Source organism: Chaetodon trifascialis, chromosome 22, assembly GCF_039877785.1.
Source record: "Chaetodon trifascialis isolate fChaTrf1 chromosome 22, fChaTrf1.hap1, whole genome shotgun sequence".
Lineage (NCBI taxonomy): Eukaryota > Metazoa > Chordata > Actinopteri > Chaetodontiformes > Chaetodontidae > Chaetodon > Chaetodon trifascialis.
This window is the reverse complement of record NC_092077.1, coordinates 9,889,355-9,901,382: the sequence shown is the minus strand read 5'-3', so window position 1 is coordinate 9,901,382 and position 12,028 is coordinate 9,889,355. Positions and strand designations below refer to the sequence as shown.

Below are 12,028 nucleotides of genomic sequence, written 5' to 3'. Positions count from 1 at the left end.
AACAGATTCAAACAACTAGACTCATCCAGAAAATGCAGAAAGCAATCAGCTGTACTGTGTGTTTGTCTTGCATCATGTACAAACTGGCTATTAATCCATATTACACTGATTGGTTGTGCACTCCTGCCGTGCAGCCATTGGAGAACACCTACAGTGTACCTAACTCTGTGTCATTAAATTGTTCTTAATAAAGGCTGCACACCGCGGCAAATTACTCAGTGTTTTATTTCCAGCATGCTCCCAAAGGCTACATGTAGCAGGAACAACATCCCCCGTGCAAATCACATTAATGTTACACAACACACTGAATAACAGGCTGGCTAAGAACGCCAGCTCTGTCCTGGGGTGCCCCCTCGACCCAGTGAAGGTGGTGGGAGAAAGGAGGATGATGGCTAAGATATCATCCCTGACGGAGACCATGTCCCACCCCATGCGGGACACTCTGACAGCACTGTGCAGCTCCGTCAGTGGCTGCTTCACCTGCGGCGTCCTTCCCTCCTGCTGCTGTCAGACGTTACAATTAACACTGCAAATTTCCCTGCTGTGGGATTTATAAAAGATTATTTTATCTTATCAAAGAATCACATTAAGATATAGCTAATTATATTTAAGAAACAGTGTGTGTAAAACAAGAACTAATCCAGCCACAGGAGATTGGCTTGTGTTCCCTGTTGTGTTTATTCTTTATGTATCATTAGGTCTTGATGGTACAACGACTGTGTGTGTGTGTGTGTGTGTGTGTGTGTGTGTGTGTGTGTGTGTGTGTGTGTGTGTGTGTGTGTGTGTGTGTGTGTGTGTGTGTGTGTGTGTGTGTTGCAGAGTCACGGTGCATCCTGTTGCCGGTGGTGCTCCGGGTCCTCCAGGCGCACATGCAGGAGCAGAGAGACCTGGTCATGTGTGCCCGCATCCTCACCAGCATGCTGTCTCTAATCAAGAAGGAGGAAAATGGCACTGCGGTGAGTAGCTGTTCGCCATTATACAAGCCCGCCTTATCCTTAAGGGAATAGATGGACATTTTTGGAAACAGGAGGGAAGTTTGTTACCACATGTCAAGCTACTGCTTTGACCCAGTTAGCTTAGATTAGCACAAAGACTGAAAACAGGTGGAAACAGCTAGCTTGGCTCTGTCGAAGATGTCAGCCTGCTAATTGACACATATCTCATTTGTTTGAGCAGTGTAAAGCGACAAATCCTGTTTTTTTTTGGTGGTTTGCAGTGTTCCATGTCATATTAGAGCGACTGTAATTTTTTTCCAGCAGCTCTGATAGATCTAACATGGCAACCATGACAATGAAGTGGCTGAAGACCAAACAAATATGGACGCCTCATGTCAGCCAAAGTCCATCGTTAAGATAATTAAACCTGAATAAAACATTGTTATATTGTCAGTGCACAAAATGTTGATCCTCACATAACACATACAGAAGACATCCAATATGACCTAAACAGCATAAGAGCCAGGCTGTTTCCTCACCAGCGGGGACCAGTGGTTGATTAAGATGGCTTTAGTTTCCAGTCTTTGGGCCCAGCTAAATTAACCAGCTGCTGGCAGTAGCTTCATCATTAGCGTACAGATACAACATAGGTATCAATCTTGGTGTAGAAACTCAGCTTCAGAAACTCAGGGTGTTGACTCAAAGCAAGAGATCAGTGACTTTTACATTACATTACGGACGAAGTGACTTTATACCCAGACATGATCATGTACAGTGAAAATGAATTCCTTTTGGTATTCTGCAAGACCGTACAAGCAAATTACCAACATAATAACTGGAAAATAACTTAAAAGGACGTCAAAGCTGGAGGAATGAGTCTTACAGCAATTTCCCCACCAGTACATTGCAATAGCAGATTGCTTTGTTGTGTGTATATGGTCAATTAGTCTTGGTAACAAGGGCATTGGCAGCCGTGCAGTCCAGTAATGAGACCCATCCATTTAGCTATGGCCATTGTTGAAGCGGCAGTCACTCCGAGCTGTGTGTGTGTTTCTGATTTGTGCACGAGTGTGGAGCAGTTTGGGATGCCTAGCTTGAACTGATCGCTGCCAGAGGGGCAGCTAGTGGTAAAGGCGTCCAGTAGGACACACACACACGCACACACACACACACACACACTCACAAAGACTGGCACCACATCTAAAGCAAAGTGACAGCAGTGGCAGCCAATGTGCCAGTCTGAAGCTCCTTCTCATTATCGCTCTGTCCAAGACCTGTCTGTCTTGTCAGGGGTAGAGACTAGTGGGAGACGCGCACACACACACACACAGACACACACACACACACACACACACACACACGCGCACACACGCACACACCCATCAGTTTATCCTCCACTCTCTTTGAGTTGCTTTTAATCTTTAACTGTCACTTTCTCCTTTGTGTTCCACCCACTTTTATTCTCCTCCACTTTCCTCCCTCTCTGTTAAATTAGAGTTTCCAAATGTTGCTCTTAGCCTTGAAACTTCATATTAGTCTCCACACTTACTGGTTCAAGACTCATTAAAATGAAAGTAAAATTATAGGGTAAGGACTCTGAGGCAGAATGACGTCGATCAGGATTCAAGGTTGTGCTGCTCTGAAAATAAGTAAAATTGCTTTAAACTTTAAGTGACACTTCAGTTTGATGTTTTAGCCGAAAAGGTTTTTTTTTTCTTTTCTTGAGTCTGTTGATCAAATGCAAAGTGCACTCACCTGTGATTCATATGCATGTGTTTTGTCCTTCGTGTAGGAGCCGGTGGTCTCAGAGGAGGTGGAGCTAATTGTAGAGAGCCTGCTGGGAGTTTTACTGAGGACCATCCTGGAAATTAGCAACCGGCCCCAGCCTGCCGGACCTGCCATGAGACTCCAGTTCCAGGATGTCACTGTATGTGTGTTTTACCTTGTACAGCATGTGTCAGTCAGCATGTGTGTGTGTGTGCTTCCAACTATAAATTGTTTTGGGACTTCACAAAATGCACAAGAGTAATTATGGATTTTAATTTGAGATGCTGCTGTGGCGATGATTCCACTAACATTATTAACATCATTGTCAATAATTAAGATTTATGTTATAATGCAGTGTGAAAGGGGAATAGGGAAGTGGATAATAATGACATCATCATCATCATCATCATCATCATCATCATCATCATCGTTGTTTGATGATGGAGGATCAAGGAAGGGTGGAGGGTTGTTCCACATGTGATTGAGCTACAATTCTAAGCGGTTGTCAATAGGGGTTAATAAAGGGCGCACTTTTAAATTCAATTTGACAAAGTGCTTCCTTTCCTATTTCCTGCCGCAAAGGATACTAAGGAGGATGCGAAAGTTCAGTTTATTCTGAACTAATTTCTCAAAAAAAAGGACAGATTTGTTTTAATATACGTCAGCGCTTTCTACGTAAACCACCCCTGAGGACAATCGGCCACATCTCAACATTAAATGCGACGCTCACACAAACTTTCCTCTCCGTCTGTCCCTCTCTCTCGTTGTGTTTTACCCCTCAGGGAGAGTTTGTGGCATGTTTGTTGGCCCTTCTGCGACAGATGAGCGACAGACACTACCAGCAGCTGCTGCAGGCGTTCAGCAGCAAAGACAACCTGAGGGTGAGACCACCACATCCATCTCTCCGTCTCTTACTCTCTGCCCCGGCATTGTGACCTCATGTGACTCTGAAAGCTCACAAATAACGAAACGAACAGCAGTGGATGGATAATAGACTCCCACCTGCACTGTATAATGTCAAGCTGCTTCCAAAGTTACCTCCGTGCCATTGATTAAACATGAACTGCTGCCGAATATTAAAAGCAAATTGAAGAGATTTTAATTATCCTCCGGTGGGAAAAGTGATTCTGCTGGTTAGTTTCTGTAGTTAGCGAGTTGCTGGGTAGCAAGTATGTAGGTGTAAAAAGGTAAATAAGGCAGAGTGGTGCTTAAAGAAATAAGATAGGGGCGCTATAATTGGATTCATTGGTGTTTATTAAAATGCCTGCCAGCCAATTACAGCGTTAGTTCAGACCTCAGCTCACAGTGAGAACACATTGATGGCACATTGCTTTATATTTAGCCATTCCTTGGCCTGTGTGTGCACTGGCATATGCAAATTGGATAGAGACTAGAGAGGCAGAGAACAATTGGCATATTTTTATTTAGTTTCTCTATTCAGTATTCTAATGTGAGCTCGTCTGTGAAACATTTGATTTAACTCCTGCCCTCTTCGAGTCATCGCTCTGGCTCTCCATCTCTCTCCACTCACTCAGTGCGCCTGCAGACAAGTGCATGGACACACTCGTACATGTTCATATAGTGCACCTGTAGGTATTCATGCGCTTTGTATTCTGCGCCGCGAGGTCAGCGGTGGCACGTTACACAATGAGGAAGAAGAGCAGAGAGACAGAAAAGCTAATGAGGGCACAAGTTCATTCCAGTGAGAAATATCAATTCGCTGACTGTCAGAAAAAGGTCATCTGCTCCTGTTAGCCTGAGAGCTCTTATTTGAGAAAGGCTATTTCTGTGTTTTAGCTCTAGTACTTTTATCACAAGTGTCCAGGGTAAGTGTGTGGAACAGATCGAGCAGCCGCTGGCCATGAAACTATTGTTTCAGCACCATGGAGAGAGACATGAAGCGACTGCCTTTGATTCCAAACTGCAACAATAATCCTTAGATTTTAAGTACATTTTAGGAGATACATTCATGCAGGAACAGCTATGTTTCCCCTAAAATGTTCTTTCAGTGTATCCATAGAAGGTTTCACAGTCAGAGTGATGGAAAAATGATCAATAAGTGTCTTAAATCCTTAAATTTCATGAGTGTTCCTCATGAAGCCAATGGTAATTGAGTGAATTAGAGAGTGAATTTCACAGAGCTTGATTTTAAATGTTTAAGCACCATCAAGAGAGATTTTTAAAAAACACACAAACTTGAAATTTAGGACCAAGTCTGACCGAACTGAGTTGAGTTTTGACTGATAACCTGTCTGCTTTGTGTGTGCCTTTGTGTGTGCTTGTGTGTCCCAGGACTTTCTTCTCCAGATCTTCACAGTCTTCAGGATCCTAATCCGACCAGAAATGTTTCCCAAAGACTGGACTGTCATGCGGTTGGTCACCAACAAGTAAGAGCACACACATGAATGTCCACACATGGACACAATTAAAAAAAAAAAAGAAGAAATAATCAAGGGTAAATCAGGGTGTAAGTCAGAGTCAGACAGGGGCCGTTACGTGGGATGCATCTCTGACCATCAGGCCATGAGGACACTCCGCACATGCAAATTTAAGCATCAGTTGGACAGTGTGTTCCACCTCTCTGCACTCTCTTTTATCTGGGTAATCAGTAATCCAAGGTGACGTCTATTTAGTCCACATGCTTCTAGCTTTCAGCAACGAAGTGGAGGTGCAAATACAAGTAAACTATTTAACCAAACTCTCAACATTCAAAAACTCAAAGTTGTTATTGGCAGAAAAAGTAGCGAAATGTTGATGAAGTGCTCTCATGAGAGTGAATCCAAGGCTGATGCACTGTGTCGCTTTGGAGGGCATTATCAGATGCAGCGCATAGAGGATCTGATGCGTAAATGGCAATGAAGAGCTTGTATGTACTTAATAATGAAGTGTTCGGAGTGGAAAAGCGCCACAGTCAGGAGATGATCACACTGAGTCCATTTACATGCAGAACATATTCAGGTCTTTGGCCTTATTCCCAAAAATACGATTTTCCAACCTACCTGTTTACATGGTTTAACAAACACAGCCTCCTTCTTTCATTCGTGCCTTCTTGAAAAGGTTGGTGTTGCGATCTTGAAGCATATCCAAAAACCAGGTCTTTCATAATGTTTAAAGTACTATAGGTGTGTTTCTCCTATACAGGCAGGTGTCCGCGTCTCACAGTAAAAACTCTGGTGGAGATGCGTGTTCTGAATGCACTGTATGCATTATCCAAATAATGCCCCCTAAAACCTGAATATGTCTGCATATCCCACATACAGATTAATTGTGGAACGTTGTGCGTGTGAACATAGTCAACGATGGCTTTGCTCTTTTTGTATTTCTGGTTCACCCTTCGTTTTTTACCTTCATTAATGTGCCATTTAATCACAAGTGTATTTTGTCCCATTGTGTCTTATCACTTCACCTCTGCACTGTTACTCTCCAGATGGGCCATTTGTGTAGCATTTAAATTATTTGGGCTGATGCATTATTCCTCCAAGGTAGCACAGTAACCCTCTTCACCACCTCCTCCTTTCTTTCTCATGCTCTTTCAGCGTCATCATCACAACTGTCCTCTACCTTTCCGACGCTCTGAGGAAAAACTTCCTCAATGACAAGTTCGACTACAAGGTAGGGGAATTGTGTGTGTGTGTGTAGATCTAAACAATGCGACAGCGCTGCAAAGCTACTAGAAGCCATTAATATATTTATTTTTGTGCTTCTCTTGTTAAAACAAAAGCCCTTACGGACACGTATGCATAAAACAGAGCTAATTCTATTACTGAGAAGCTTAAGTCAGTCAGTGAAATTAGCTGAAAGCAAAAAAACAGCAATAAAAACACCACAAGAGATGAGTTAATTAAAATGTAAAGAGGCTTTTCTTTTCCCTGTACTGTAATACTGCAGATTTCCTGGTCCAAGTGTCAGTATTTAGTGTACTGAGAGATTAATATGTGTTTGAAGTAGGCTCAACTTTGTTTATGATTTTAATTAGCAGCTGTTGGGTTCATACCGCAGCATACCAGCAAAAGGTCGTATCAAGAATCCGTGGACACCAGCGGCAAAGCCTCTATTTTTTTGCTTGAATTCTTGCAAACTGAAGTTGGAGGAGGAACTTTTTTTCACGCAGCTTTGACATGTCGCTGTTTTTTCGCTGTCATTTCCAGGTGTGGGACTCGTACTTCTATCTGTCTGTAATATTTATCAACCAGCCCTGTCTTCAGCTGGAGTCCTTCTCTCCCTCCAAGAGGAAGAAGATCCTGGAAAAGTGAGTTCGGTTCGTTTGCCGGCGGATGGCTTGTAATGAGCCACGTGCTCCCTCGACAAGCCATCCCGCCCTTCCCCAGTTGTCCGTCAAACTTTAAAACAGTCACACACACACTACACTGTCAGCCGCGTACAGTATAATGAACGCTTAATATGCTGTTCTTCTCTCAGCAAGCAAACATGTCTAACCATGATATTTTATCATGCAGGTATGGAGACATGAGGGTGATGATGGGCTGTGAGATCTTCAGCATGTGGCAGAATTTAGGTAAGATTATGCATTTGATGCGCACGGTGCACACAGGCTGCTTTGTTCCTAAATACACTCAGATTTTTTCTGAGTGGTGCTGCAAATACAGCGCAGTGAAGGTAGCTGTCCGTCTTCCAGTGTCTCTCTAAATATCTCCATATTTATTCCTCTCCTGATCCAAGAGCAGCTTCCTCGAAGTCCATGTGATGGACTGATGTCAGAGAAAGAAAATCTGTCTGTTTCTTTGTATTTGAGCTGATGTGGAGCGAGACACACTCTAAGGCCTTTTCTGGACTTGTCACCGTGGCAACCAGCTGGATGCCTCTCTTTTGTGTGGATGTTTTTATCTGGCTCTGTGTGATAGGCCGAGACAATTTGGGGTGTTTAGAGTAATTTCTAGTGTTTTTATGTGTATTCAAGTGTGTTTATGCACAATTTGAAATACATTTCAAGGTCATTTTACTTTTGTTTTGTTTGATGTCAGTGTGAATGGCAAAGTCTCCCTGCTAATGCTAATGCTAATGCGTTTTAAGTCACGCAGGCACTGTGATGAGAGTCATCTGTGCACTTAAACTAAATTATCAGAGCTGCCTGTGCTCTTGCTGAAATTTTTGAGGGGAAGAAAATGCTTTCCAGAGTTTGCCAGAGTGCTTCTGACATAAACAGCGTGCTGTGTTCAAGGCTAAAGTGAGAATCTGACCTCTGCGTTGACCCCTGTCTCTCCTCCAGGGGAGCACAAGCTCAACTTCATCCCGGCGATGATTGGTCCATTCCTGGAGGTGACTCTGGTGCCTCAGCCTGATCTGAGGAATGTCATGATCCCCATCTTCCATGACATGATGGACTGGGAGCAGAGACGCAGCGGCAATTTCAAACAGGTACACAGCTGCTAAAAGTAGATTTTTTTGCCTGGCACTCATTTAATTGGCAGAAAAAAAAAAATATTGAAATTGCAAATGTTAGAGTCTGTCTTTTGCATTGAAGCTAACTCACCAGGCTGCTTAGTTAGCATGAATGCACCCAGAACTACAATTAGCTGACAAGCTGTTAGTTAGCTACTATGCACTATAATTTCTGAATATACCTACCAAAAGCAGCTGATGCATTCACGAATGCATGCAATAAGTCAGAAAAGTAAAAGCATGTCAGTGGCAGTTGCTGTGATTTTTGACATGGCGTGCAGCGATTCAGTGGAACACGGCGTTCAGTTTTAAGCTCTAAACCGTCCATGCTGCTCTTCCTCGCAGGTGGAGGCCAAGCTGATCGACAAGCTGGACAGCCTGATGTCAGAGGGCAAAGGAGATGAGACGTACAGGGAGCTCTTCAACAGCATGTGAGTTGGAGAAAGGAGCAGCAGTAGAAACAGAAAATATGAGGATGTGGGGCGAGTGGTTTGTATAATTAGCCTGGATTTTAAACGTAAAGGGAGCTCAAGGAGCTCAATAGCAAAATCACAGTAAAGGCCTAAATAAAGAGGCCAGTTCAGGACGTAAAGACACTTCCATAGACAGATAAAATAGCTGTTTATTGAGTCTAATGACCTTAAATGATGCAGCGCACACAAGGCTTCATCAGGTAAATGCAGCCGGCAGGTGGTTTGCCTCAGTGAATGGCTGCTTTATCTCTAAGTGTTCTGAAAATGAGCTGAAAACCAAAGCGCACAGACAGCAGCGTTAATGTCCAGAGAATGCACCTTTATCTGGATAAAAAAAGCGCTGTTCGATGTGCCAGCAAGGTTTCAAAGCTGTGCCCCGTATGAAAGAATAGGCGGTCCGATTGTTCTGTGTTTGAAGCTGTTTATAGTCAGTATATTGATTAAATGACGGTGAGAGGTAAGTGACGAGTACTCAGCTTCAGTCACCTTCATCTTCACTCACGCCTCCTCTGTGGCCAGTCCTCGTCCACTCTGTCCTTGTGTTTCCAGGTTTGTGCTCCTGCATGCTTTAGTGTATGTGCTCGCGCTAACGTGTGTGTGCGCGTGTGTGTATCCCTGCTTCTTTCTGTTCATATTTTTATGTCCCACTTTGCAAAACTACTTCAACTCAGTCTTCGAAAGCATTATTAAATGAAGTCATTTTCTGATTGGCACACATTCTGTACATCTCTTTTACACACAGCTGTGACTCGAGGTGTAATCTTGATAAGTATTTTATCAATATACATCCACTGTAACTGTCCCTCTGTCTTTCATAGTGGACCATTCTCTTTCCCGCCATTTTCATATGTGAAACATTGCAAAAAACTACAATATTGCTGCATATTATTTCACTATATCTCATCTATTGTGCAATACAATATGATGTTGCAGTAAAATTATTGTTCTTATAATGTTAGTTTTATGACTATGGTTTTAGTCTACTTCTATTTTTCCTTGCTTCATTTATTGTTTTGATTTAGTTTCTTAATTTTCCTCCTACTAACTCCACTAAACCCTAGACTAACCTGAGTGAGTGTGTGCTGATATTAATCGTATTAATATTAATTTATTCCGCCTATGCTTCCCGCCTGGAGTAGAATTCCTCTGTTTGGTCCGTACCCTAGGTAAGACGCTCTCCTCTTTGTTCTCTCTGTGTCGTCTGTGTGAGGGGGAACGGCGGCGAGGGTTGACGTAGCCGCAAGCTAACGGCAGTGTTTTGGCGGCGATGTGTTTTGTCTTCTTTACCAGCCAAGTTGAGATAATCAATTCTGAAAAAATCTATTTAGATCAGCTATTGTGAATTTTTTTAAGCCACCTTTGGTATTTTATTGTGTTAACTCCCACAGGCAGGCCAACAAGCATAGGTGACACTGGTGTGACTGAGATTGATTTCCTCTGTGCTTCGCCTCCCTTTCTTTTGCAGTAATTTCTTCCTCCTCCTCCTCCTCCTCCTGCTCTCCCCCACCCCACCTCTCCTCTCCCATTTGATCTCTTTTACCCCTTGTCTCCTTTGGTCTTTACATCTCTCTATTTTGTCCTCCAGCCTGCTGAAGAAGATTGAGAGGGAGACCTGGAGGGAGAGTGGAATCTCTCTGATCGCTACCGTCACTCGCCTAATGGAGAGATTGCTAGACTACAGGTGAGAGTGCGCACACACACACACACATACACACAAACACACACACACACACACACACACAGAGGCATACATGCTTTCTCAGTTTGAATTATGTTCAGAAATCTTTTTTTTCCGTCGACACTTGTCTCAATTGCGCTTCTGTCGCAGGGACTGTATGAAGCTGGGAGAAGTGGATGGGAAAAAGATTGGATGTACTGTCAGTTTACTGGTGAGTAGTGATTACTCTGAGTAAAACTACAAATGTAACACTTTTGTATTTTGTTCAAATTAGGTTTAACTGATTGATGAGCTTTTTTTTCTGTCTTTGATCAGAGCTAGTTTAGCTGTTTTCCCCCTACTTCCACTTTTTATGCTAAGCTAAGCTTCACATTTGACACAAGCATTAAAGTTGTATCAATCTTATTTAAGTCTTGGCAGGAAAGAGAAGTCTGTTTCCCAAAATATCGAACTTTTCCTCAATATTTGCATAAAGTTGGAGACTTTTTAATGAGGCTTTCAGTCTCTTCAGTAGGTCTTTGCCTTCTTTAAACTATTAGAGCAAAATGTAATTCATGTGTTATATTCTACTGCTGTGATAAGCCATGTGAAGTTTTCATCCTTTTGTTGATGAAGAATTACCCAAAAATCAGATTTTGTTGTTATTTTCTTCGTTCCAGGCTATTATACATAATTTCATTGCTTTTTTTATGCTTGTGTATTTTGTAAGTTACATAATGAGTCCGTCTGATTAATGGTGTGAAAATATAAATTAACGCTAAAGACTTTTAAGTGTCTTTCATCTCCTTCCCTCATAGACATAAGCAATCAGCCTCTTCTTTCATTTTTCCCTCTGTTGTCAGTCCTTCTGCCTACTAGGTCTTCTTATATAACCGCAGCCATCTGTAAGAACACCTGTGTGTGTAGGCAGATAGATCAGAAGTCACTGCTGAAATATATTGTTGCACTTCTACCTCAGAACAATCTGCTGTCACTTTTCATTTTGTCATTTGCATCTCCAACTCTGTCTATAATTTTCACAACCCCCCCACCCCTCTCTCTCTTTCTTTCTCTCGTGATTCTCTTTGTCCTCACTCATCACTGAACCGCCCACTGCTCCTGCCAGAACTTCTACAAAACTGAGTTGAACAAAGAGGAGATGTACATCCGCTACATTCACAAACTGTACGACCTGCACCTGAAAGCACAAAACTACACAGGTAAGCCCAAACAAACAGGACCCTAACATGCACTATGTGCGAGCGCGTGTGTGGGGAGATTCATGACTCTGCTCTTATCACAGCACTGACTTGCATCCAAATGTATTGTTCTGAACTGCTCCCATTAATCATACTGTCAAAGATATTTCACACTTACTGCTGCTTTCACATGTATATCATCTCCCGCCTGTGTGTGCCGCAGAGGCGTCCTACACTCTGCTGCTGTACGATGAGTTACTGGAATGGTCCGACAGGCCGCTCAGAGAGTTCCTCAACTACCCCATGCAGAGCGAGTGGCAGAGAAAGGAGTATCTGCATCTCACCATCGTGCAGAACTTCGACAGGGGGAAGGTGAGCCTCACACTCTTCCGCTCCTCTACGTCACTTTGTTGAAAGACGTGTTGGTAGCAACAAGTTAGTATCCTCCATTGCCAGCCCGGAGAAACACTGGACACATGAGCTCCAAAACCAGCATCACAAGTGGTTTCTTAATGCTGCTAAAGACCATTGAATGTGCAACGCCACTGTGGAGGCAGCAGCATGTTCCGGTCTAGTTGAAAGTACTTTTTTGCCGCG

At 43.0% G+C, this 12,028-nt stretch overlaps 1 protein-coding gene across 8 annotated transcripts in view; it reads left to right on the top strand.

Annotated features, from left to right (window-relative positions):
- Positions 1–12,028, top strand: part of dock4b (dedicator of cytokinesis 4b) — a 103,254-nt gene that overhangs the window by 67,468 nt on the left and 23,758 nt on the right. For 6 of the 8 annotated variants that reach the window (XM_070992007.1, XM_070992006.1, XM_070992001.1 and 3 more), the window contains exons 24-37: positions 820–956; positions 2,728–2,862; positions 3,485–3,583; positions 4,995–5,089; positions 6,239–6,314; positions 6,851–6,951; positions 7,160–7,218; positions 7,930–8,078; positions 8,448–8,533; positions 9,715–9,741; positions 10,161–10,256; positions 10,404–10,464; positions 11,359–11,452; positions 11,655–11,803. In XM_070992007.1, the coding sequence (XP_070848108.1) occupies positions 820–956; positions 2,728–2,862; positions 3,485–3,583; positions 4,995–5,089; positions 6,239–6,314; positions 6,851–6,951; positions 7,160–7,218; positions 7,930–8,078; positions 8,448–8,533; positions 9,715–9,741; positions 10,161–10,256; positions 10,404–10,464; positions 11,359–11,452; positions 11,655–11,803 (1,364 nt within the window). The remainder of the gene's footprint in view (positions 1–819; positions 957–2,727; positions 2,863–3,484; positions 3,584–4,994; positions 5,090–6,238; positions 6,315–6,850; positions 6,952–7,159; positions 7,219–7,929; positions 8,079–8,447; positions 8,534–9,714; positions 9,742–10,160; positions 10,257–10,403; positions 10,465–11,358; positions 11,453–11,654; positions 11,804–12,028) is intronic. The other 2 variants (XM_070992003.1, XM_070992002.1) reach the window with 1 other exon arrangement.